Source organism: Mandrillus leucophaeus, unplaced genomic scaffold (genome assembly GCF_000951045.1).
Source record: "Mandrillus leucophaeus isolate KB7577 unplaced genomic scaffold, Mleu.le_1.0 Scaffold105, whole genome shotgun sequence".
NCBI classification, from domain to species: domain Eukaryota; kingdom Metazoa; phylum Chordata; class Mammalia; order Primates; family Cercopithecidae; genus Mandrillus; species Mandrillus leucophaeus.
In genome coordinates, this window is record NW_012098654.1 from 609,935 (window position 1) to 620,266 (window position 10,332).

At 46.9% G+C, this 10,332-nt stretch overlaps 1 protein-coding gene across 1 annotated transcript in view; it reads right to left on the reverse strand.

Annotated features, from left to right (window-relative positions):
• RPL22 (ribosomal protein L22) overlaps window positions 1-10,332 on the reverse strand; it is a 23,329-nt gene that overhangs the window by 3,905 nt on the left and 9,092 nt on the right. The window contains exons 2-3 of the mRNA XM_011981181.1: window positions 8,636-8,740; window positions 3,907-4,031 (exon numbers count right to left, since the gene is read on the reverse strand). Coding sequence (XP_011836571.1) covers window positions 3,907-4,031; window positions 8,636-8,740 — 230 coding nt within the window. The remainder of the gene's footprint in view (window positions 1-3,906; window positions 4,032-8,635; window positions 8,741-10,332) is intronic.

Genomic DNA, 10,332 nt, shown 5'->3' on the forward strand with positions numbered 1-10,332 from the left:
AGCCAATTAATCTAACCAAGCTGTTTTTCCCACAGTGAAAGGGGACCCCTGGTGCTAACCATCTCTTCAGACCATAGCAAGGACTACCTGGGATGCTCAGATAGATCCCTGGCATATTTTTTATTTATTTTTTTTTTTGAGACAGAATTTCGCTCTTGTTGCCCAGGCTGGAGTGCAATGGCGCGGTCTTGGCTCACCACAACCTCCGCCTCCTGGGTTCAAGCGATTCTCCTGCCTCAGCCTCCCGAGTAGCTGGGATTTCAGGTGCGTGCTACCACACCCGGCTAATTTTTGTATTTTTAGTAGAGATGGGGTTTCTCCATGTTGATCAGGCTGGTCTGAAACTCCAGACCTCAGGTGATCCACCTGCCTCGGCCTCTCAAAGTGCTGGGATTACAGGCGTGAGCCACCGTGCCCAACCTGGATCCCTGGCATATTAACAGGGACCCAAACGTCATGAACCAACAGACTCACCATCTCCAAAAAAGGAGCACTGTGACAGTGCTCCACACCAACAAAGCAATCTCCACACCAACAACTGCCACACCAACAAAGCAATCGCCACACCAACAAAGCAATCGCCACACCAACAAAGCAATCACCACAAAGTGTGAAGATCTCAATTCAACTGTCCACTTTTCCCTACACAAAGATAAATCAATTTGGTCATTCCATCCAAAAAGTATACTTTTGTCAATTATTTCCACCATATTGTATTCAGATGAGGTTGTTTAATTCAAAATTTCAGGTGGTTTAAATTTTTCCTGATACAGTCGGGCATGGAGGGGCACTCGTGTAGTCCCAGCTATTTGGGAGGCTGAGGCAGGACTGTTTTGAGCCAGGAGATGAAGGCTAGAGTGAGCTATGATTGCCTCACTGCTCTCCAGCCTGGGCAACACAGTAAGACCCTATCTAAAAAAAAGGAAAAAAAAATCCCTAATAGAACACTGGGGGAAAAAAATCAGGTTTAAAAAACAAAAAACAAACCAAAAAAAACCCTGTACAGGCTGGGCACAGTGCCTTCACGCCTGTAATCCCAGCACTTTGGGAGGCCAAGGCAAGTGGATCACCTGAGGTCAGGAGTTCCAGACCAGCCTGGCCAACATGATGAAACCCCCCCTCTACTTAAAATACAAAACATTAGCCGGGCGTCATGGAGGGCGCCTATAATCCCAGTTACTTGAGAGGCTGAGGCAGGAGAATTGCTTGAACCTGGGAGGCGGAGGTTTCGGTGAGCTGAGATTGCACCGTTGCACTCCAGCCTAGACAAGATCAAAACTCCTTTTCAAAAAAATAAACAAATAAAAACCCCGTACAAATTCAGAGACCAAAAAAGTTCTAGATTCGGGACACCTTGAACCTTTCAGGAAAATAAACTGTTATCATCAAGAAAAGAAAGCTGTGACAGATGACTAAGGCACCTTCCCTTCTCTACTGGATAAAGAAAGGAAAATTTGCGAAAATGGAAGTGACGCATGCCAGGAGACACTCTCACCCTGATAAACAGGTCACAGAAAGGTAACAGAATCTTCCCCAAGGGCTCTGCTACGGCCCAGCAGACCAGACGGAGGCTTTGCACCCCCCGGAAGCCCCACTCTCACTGCTTCCCAGGCAGACTGTGAGGACTTCACTGAAGCTTCAAAGTCATTTCTTCACTGACATAGCTAAAAATAAAAGCATTAACTACAACCAATTTGTACTAACATACCTTAAAATTTCCCACAACTTGATTTAGTATGTTGTTTTTTGTTTTTTTGTTTTTTTTTTTGAGACAGAGTTTTGCTCTTGTTGCCCAGGCTAGAGTGCAATGGTGCAATCTCAGCTCACCACAACCTCCGCCTCCCTGGTTCAAGCAATTCTCCTGCCTCAGCCTCCCGAGTAGCTGAGATTACAGGCATGCACCACCACGCCCAGCTAATTTTGTATTTTTAGTAGAGACGGGGTTTCTCCATGTTGGTCAGGCTGGTCTCGAACTCCCAACCTCAGGTGATCTTTCAACCTCGGCCTCCCAAAGTGCTCAGATTTAGTATGATTAAAAGCTCCTAATAGGCCACAGCCCCAGGCTAGGAGCTGAGTATAAGCATATCCAATTCTTCAGCAACTGGTAAAGTATTTTAACCTCATCCTCAAAAACCAACACATAACATTCGAGGGAACCAGCAAATTAATGCCTCCATTTTGAAATGAAAGAAAATGGGCCCCCAGGAATTAACTAGAGTGGACTAGGTCTAAATTGAGGTCTTCAGATTCCTTGTTCAGTGCCAAAGTAGCACTTACAAGGGAAGCAACTGGAATTCAAAAGGAAAGCTCTTGGCCGGGCATGGTGGTTCACCTGAGGTCAGGAGTTCAAGACCAGTCTGGCAAACACGGTGAAACCCCGTATCTACTAAAAATACAAGAATTAGGTCAGGCATGGTGGCTCACGCCTGTAATTCCAGCACTTTGGGAGGCCAAAGCAGGTGGATTACGAAGTCAGGAGTCCGAGACCAGCCTGGCCAAGATGGTGAAACCCTGTCTCTACTAAAAAACAAAAAAAAATTAGCCAGGTGTGGTGGCAGGCGCCGGTAATCCCAGCTACACAGGAGGCAGAGGCAAGAGAATTGCCTGAACCTGGGAGCCGGAGGTTGCAGTGAGCTGAGATCGCGCCATTGCACTCCAGCCTGGGCGACAGAGTGAGACTCTGTCTCAAAAAAAAGGAAATACAAGAATTAGCCGGGTGTGGGGCAGGTGCGGTGGCTCATGCCTATAATCCCTGCACTTTGGGAGGCCGAGGCAGGCAAATCACCTGAGGTTAAGAGTTCCAGACCAGCCTGGCCAACACGGCGAAACCCTGTCGCTACTAAAAATACAAAAAATTAACCGGGCATGGTGGCACACGTCTGCAATTCCAAAAACTCGGGAGGCTGAGGCAGGAGAATCGCTTGAACCCAGGAGGCAGAGGTTGCAGTGAGCCAAGATGGCGCCATTGCACTCCAACCTGGGCAACAGAGCAAGACTCGATTTCAAAAACAAAAGGTAAGTTCTTATTGTGATCTGGAAACAGGAAGCAATTTTTTTTTTTGAGATAGGGTCTCACTCTGTCACCCAAGCTGGCCTGCAGTGGCACAATCACAGCTCATTACAACCCTGACCTCCTGGACTCAAGCCATCCTCCCACTTCAGCCCCCCAAGTGGCTGGACTACAGGCACATGTCACCATGCCCAGCTAATTTTAACTCTTGTAGAGACGGAGGTCTCACTATGTTGCCCAGGCTGGTCTCAAACTCCTGGGCTCAAGCAATCATCCTGTATCAGCCTCCCAAAGTGCTGGGATTACAAGCATAAGCCACTGTGCCCAGCCAAGAATATTTTTGAGAAAACAGTCTTGTAAGCAAGTCTGAGTACCTTACTGTTTAAAATAATTTAGCCTGGCCGGGCATGGTGGCTCAGGCCTGTAATCCCAGCACTTTGGGAGGCCAAGGTAGGTGGATCACTTGAGGGGAGGAGTTTGAGAGCAGCCTGGCCAACATGGTGAAACCCCAGTCTCTACTAAAAATACAAAAATTAGCTGGGCGTGGTGGCAGATGCCTGTAATCTCAGCTACTCAGGAGGCTGAGGCAGGACAACTGCTTGAACCCAGGTGGCAGAGGTTGCAGTGAAACGAGATCGCGCCGCTGCACAACAGCCTGGGCAACGGAGTGAGACTCCAGCACAAAAAAAAAAAACTTTAGCCTGTGAAAGACAAAATCAAAAGTTGACTATTGTTAACGACCATAATAGCATTCATCCACTGCCTCCTGCACTGGGCATAGTTCCAGAAATTAACAGATGCAAGCTAATCACTCTGCGGGTGCCCCCACTCCCGTGCAGGGAAAAGGCGGGCTGAGCACTGGGTACACGCAGGCCACACACACTTCCCTCCCGTACCTTTTGGAGAAAGGCACCTCAGATGTCACGGTGATCTTGCTCTTGCTCCTTTCGATGGTCACCACCCCTCCACCAAGGTTCCCAGCTTTTCCGTTCACTTTGATCCTTTCTTGCAAAAACTGCTCCTGTAGAAATCATTAAATTGACCAATGAAGTGACAGGTTCATCTGTCTTAACAGAATATTTTATTTTTTTGTCTCCCAACACTGAACTAACATCGTTTCTTGTTTTGATTTTGGAGACAGTCTCACGCCGTCGCCCAGGCAGGAACGCAGCCGCCCAATCACAGCTTACTCCACTCTCAATCTCCCAGGCTCAAGTCTCCACCTCCCAGACTCAAGTGATCCTCCCACCTCAGCCTCTCGAGGGTGCTAGGATTACAGGCATGAGCTATCCCACCTGGCCCCAGCTAATGTTATAATCTTTTTATTTTTTGAGATGGAGTTTAGCTCTAGTTGCCCAGGCTGGAGTGCAATGACACAATCTCGGCTCATGGCAACCTCCGCCTCCTGGGCTCAAGCAATCCTCCTGCTCAGCCTCCTGAGTAGCTGGGATTACAGGCACTCGCCACCACACCCAGCTAATTTTGTATTTTTAGTAGAGACTGGGTTTCTCCATGTTGGTCACGCTGGTCTCAAACTCCCGACTTCAGGTGATCCGTCCACCTCTGCCTCCCAAAGTGCTGGGATTAAAAGCGTGAGCCACTGCACCTGGCTTCATTTTTTTTTTTTAAGAGAAGGAGTCTCTTTATGATGCCCAGGTTGGTCTCAAACTCCTGGGCTCAAGGGATCCTTCCACCTCGGTCTCCCAAAGCGTTGGGATTACAGGTGTGAGCCACCACGCCTGGCCCTAATATCTGTTTCTTAAATGTTCAGTCTTTTTAAAAAATGGTAACAAATCCCATTTACATACATACTATGAGACGACATCCCACTGTAAACATACTTGACTTCTTCCACACAAGGTCAACTATGCCTCTCCATGAAAGGCTTAGTGGGCAACACAAGAGTAGACAGGAAACCCAAGGCTAAATTTTTATGAGATAAGCCTGTAATCCCAGCACTTTGGGAGGCTGAGGTGGGTGGATCACCTGAGCTTGGGAATTTGAGACCAGGCTAGGCAACATGGCAAAACCCTATCTCTACAAAAAATACAATTAGCCAGGTGTGGTGGCATGCACCTGTAGTCCCAGCTACTCAGGAGGCTGAGGCAGGAGGATTGCTTGAGCCCACGAGGCGGAGGTTGCCATGAGCCGAGATCACGCCACTGCACTCCAGCCTGGGGGACAAAGAGACCCTGTCTCAAAAAATACATAAATAAAACAAACTTTTACAAGGTACGTGCAACCAAAGCTAAAAGCAACTTCTGAATCTAAGGTGTATAAAACACTGTTCACAGCACTATCAGAAAATAAGCCTTCAACCTAGTAGAAAGAGCAAAGACATAGTGACCGAAACAATTCTAGACCTGGTCCAGGGCCACGTGTGGTACAGCAGAAGCAGCAGTCACTCAGGAGCCTGAGACATTCTCTGCAAACTCCTGTGTGGGCCTCGGCAAGACTTTCACCTCCTTGTTGTGCTTCAGAAAGCTTTGCCCAAAAAGGACCTTTTCAGTTGTTTTCTTGCTATTGCAATGACATGGAGTCCCTTTCAGCTCAAAATTCCTATAATTTTCTATTTAAAAACTGCAGTACAAAGTATGTTAACTGGCTGGGTGCAGTAGCTCATGCCTGTAATCCCGGCACTTTGGGAAGCCAAGGCAGGAAGATCGCTTGAGCCCACGAGTTCAAGACAAGCCTGGGCAACTTAGTTGGAAAATCCTTTTTCTATAAAGAATTTAAAAATTAGCTCAGTATGGTGGTGCATGCCTGTGGTCCCAGCTATTCCAGAGGCTGAGGTGGAAGGATCACTTGGGCCTATGAGGTTGAGGCTGCAGTGAGCCAGGATCATGCTACTGCCCTCCAGCCTGGACAACAGACCCTTTCTCAAAAAATAAAAATTTGGGATGCTGAGGCGGGCAGATCATGAGGTCAGGAGATCGACACCATCGTGGCTAACACTGTGAAACCCCATCTCTACTAAAAATACAGAAAATTAGCCGGGCGTGGTGGTGAGCACTTGTAGTCCCAGCTACTCGGGAGGCTGAGGCAGGAGAAGGGCGTGAACCCAGGAGGCGGAGCTTGCAGTGAGTCGAGATCGCGCCATTGCATTCCAGCCTGGGCGACAGAGCGAGACTCCGTCTCAAAATAAATAAATAAATAAATAAATAAAAATTTGGGGCCGGGCGCGGTGGTTCACGTCTGTAATCCCAGCACTTTGAGAGGCCAAGGCAGGCAGATCACAAGGTCAGGAGATCGAGATCATCCTGGCTAATACAGTGAAACTCCAACTCTACTAAAAACACAAAAAATTAGCCGGGCATGGTGACAGACGCCTGTAGTCCCAGCTACTCGGGAGGCTGAGGCAGGAGAATAGCGTGAACCCAGGAGGCAGAGCTTGCAGTGAGCTGAGATCACGCCACTGCACTCCAGCCTGGGTGACAAATAGCAAGACTCCTTTAAAAAAAAAAAAAAATTTGGCTGGGCACAGCGGTTCATACTTGTAATCCAAACACTTTGGGAGGCCGAGGTAGGCAAATCACCTGAGGTCAGGAGTTCGAGACCAGCCTGGCCAATATGGCAAAGCGCCATCTCTACCACAAAAATACACAAATTAGTTGGGCATGGTGGCGCACGCCTGTAATCCCAGCTACTCGGGAGGCTGAGAAAGAGAATCACTTAAACCTGGGAGGTGGAAGTTGCAGTGAGTCAAGATCACGCCACTGCACTCCAGCCCGGGCAACAGAGTGAGATTCCGTCTCAAAAATAAATAAATAAAAATAAAATAAAATGGCCAGGCGCGGTGGCTCACACCTGTAATCCCAGCACTTTGGGAGGCCAAGGCGGGTCGATCACCTAAAGTCGGGGGTTCGAGACTAGCCTGACCAACATGGAGAAACCCCATCACTACTAATAATACAAAAATTAGCCAGGCGTGGTGGCAGGCGCCTGTAATCCCAGCTACTCGGGAAGCTGAGACACCAGAATGGCTTGAACCCGGGAAACGGAGACTGCAGTGAGCCGAGATTGTGCCATTGCACTCCAACCTGGGCAACAAGAGCAAAACTTGGTATCAAAAAACAAATCAAATAAATAAAATAAACAGTATACGTTAACCAGAGATGGGGCACAGAGTGATTAGGTCAGAAATCTTGAATTCTGCATCTCAAGATTCATAAATGACTTAAGTTTTCTATCCTAAGGAGGCTTCCAGAAGGAAAGACAATCACACAAACAGATGAGTGGGCTGAGGGAATGGCTCAGAGGGAGGAAGGCAGGAATAATGCCAGAACAGGGCCACCATGTGAATACCAAACTGGAAGACACCAAAGTTGAGAAAGAGGAGGCCACAGAGAAAAGCCAGAAGTCACTGGATAGAGAAAGAACTAAGGAAATAAGGGATTTCTTGAAGGACACAGATACAAACAACATCTACATAAAGGCAATAAACTAAGAGATTACCCAAATTCCATTCTGGATAATTCGTGACCATAATTATTTTGTGTTTAAAAATTATTTTTGTTGTAATGATACTGATCCTGGCAATAGTTCAACCTTCTGGAGAATTTAGAGCGAATGCAAATTTAGGAAACTTCTGCACACAAATCTGAATCTCCCAAACATGGCTATTAGAGGAAAAAGAATAAAATGTCAAAACCAAACTGCTGAGTCAAATGTGGCAGAGGGATTACTTAATATTTCTAGATTGCAATAAGATAGAGGAATATTGGGGAATGGGCTAAACACAGGGGCAAAAAATCAGCACAGAGCAAGATGTGAGGGGGAAAAAAAAAAAAGCTCCAATTACAATTTAGCAAGCAGGGTACTTGAAATACCAAAGCTCAGATGCTTCATATCATAGAAAGCTTCGGGAACTGCTACCACCTGTCCAAAGCTCCACATCTAAGCAGTGAGACCCAGGACAGAGGCAGCCCACAGTTAGGATCAGGGTCCCTCACTTATGCTTAAACACACCAAAGAGCAAGGGGGATGCCATGGACCCGATGAAATTTGTCTGTTTCTCAGTAACTTTTTTTTTTGTCTTTGAGACGGAGTCTCGCACTATCTCCCGAGATGGAGTGCGATGGTGCTCTCCACCTCCCATATTCACGCAATTCTCCTACAGGAGCCTCCCGAGTAGCTGGGATTACAGGTGCACACCACCACACCCAGCTAATTTTTTGTATCTTTAGTAGAGACGGGGTTTCACTATGTTGGCCAGACTGCTCTCGAACTCCTGACCTCATGATCTGCCCGCCTCGGCCTCCCAAAGTGTTGGGATTATAGGCGTGAGCCACCACGCCTGGCCTGTTTCTTGGTAACTTTTAAGTAAAATCATTTGTGGAAACTAAAGGAGAAAAACAAGATAGTCCTCTAACACCTCTGTGCTAGAGTCCTTCTTGCTTATTCTAAGTCCATCTCCTTTTACTCCTCACAACTGTTGCACACACAAGAGGAAGCAAGACTTGGAAACAAACAAGTAATCTGCCCACATTCCCAGGGTGAAATGATAACAGCCAGACCTGTGAAGCTGCCTATAAGCCTGAAAACAGAAATGTACCCCAATAGGTTTTCTCAACACTATCTCAAAACGTTCGTCACCACCTGAGTGGCAGTAAGGATGTAACTTACAAAATTGGCAGCATCCATGATTCCATCTTCTACAGGGTGGGTGCAATCAAGAGTGAACTTCAGAACCTGCTTCTTTTTTTTGCCCCCCTTCGCCACAAGTTTTTTCTAAGAAAATACACAAATGATAACAGAGATGAAGATTCAGTCAGTCAGAAAAACGAGATCAACAGAACCAGAAATGTCGTAGGTATAAAAGTCCATACAAATACAAAACTCAGGGAGCTGTGCTCCCTTTGCAAGAGGGCCAAGAGGCATCACTGCCTGAGTGCCAGAGGTGTAATGAGGGCAGATGCTGCTCTACAAGTTTGGGGCCTGGGGTCATGCGCTTTTGAAGGGAAAATCATTCTAGCACTCTTGACCCACTCAAACTTTCCAGTCTCCCCAATCTGTACAGGCATGAAGGTCTCTTACTTTATGAACCACAATGAAATGAACATTTCCTTTTATTTGCCCTAACATTCCCAGATACAATTTCAAAAAATACTATTTTATTTTTTTCCAGAATTAGAGTACAGGCATACAAAATGTCTTGCATACCCACAATTTTCATGTGAAATCAATCCTTCTCCTACATGTTCAGAGTACGGTCCTGATACATCTTAGCTCATCTCCCTTCATCCTGTCTCATCCACCTTTTCATGAAGGGAGTTGCAAAGTATTCTAGCTGCCTGTCCACTCCAGCTCGGACAAGGTTAAGGCTAAAACCTAGAATCTTATTACAACACTACCGTCAAGAACTTCTGACATTTTGATTCATTTAGTCTATGCATTAGTACTTCCAAACCACCCGGCAAAGCACATCCTACAAGGTTCCAGTTTCTTCACTTATGAAGAGGCTTGTGTTAATCTCATCCCTCTACAAACTTGACACCATTAATGCACCTGTGCATCGTACCAACCTGTACTTTCACGTTTAAAAGCTTTGCAGAACTAAATAGACCTTTCAAAGAACACATCTTACCTTCCTTCCTTTATGTTTAAAAGAACTTCATCTAAAACTTGTGTTAACTGGATCAACTTTTCAAACATTTGGCCACTACAAAAATCACTGATTTATTTTTTTACGTCTCTTCCCAGTAACAATCTAAGAGGGATGCTTTAAGATCTATTCCGAACATACACAATCAATCAAGAGACCTACCCACAATGGGCTTGATACTTTTCCATCAAAGTTTTAAACCAAAATGCATTTAAAAGCCCAACCAGACAGAAAGAGCAGAAGAACCGGAAATGTTAACCAGGGAGTCCCAACAAAAGAGAAAAAGTAGGATCTTGGGACATAGAACATGGAAAAACAACTTTCTCAAATAACCTAGGAGGGCGCCGCACAGCCCAGTCCCAGCCTAGCTACAGGAGAATGGAATGAGAGCCTTCGCCCTACACCATCCGTAGCACCCGTTCGAGTCTGTGCAGTGCGCCCTGATAAACTAATTTCCTCTGGGGACTCTAAAAAGCTCCTCAAACCCGGGCCTCCTCTCCGAAAGCAGGCCGACCAAGCCGCCCTTCCGCGGATTCGTCCGAGTCTTGGCCGTGCACTTCCGAATGCGCGGCTCCCCAGGGTAGCAGGTCCCGTTCTTCTTCTCCGCCCTCCACCCAGGTAATCAGGCCCCGGGCCGGGATCCAAGAACCAGTGGCCGGCCCAGCCCGCAGTCTCCAGGCTCCAGCTCCCCGCTGGCCCCTAGCTGGGGCCCGAGCCC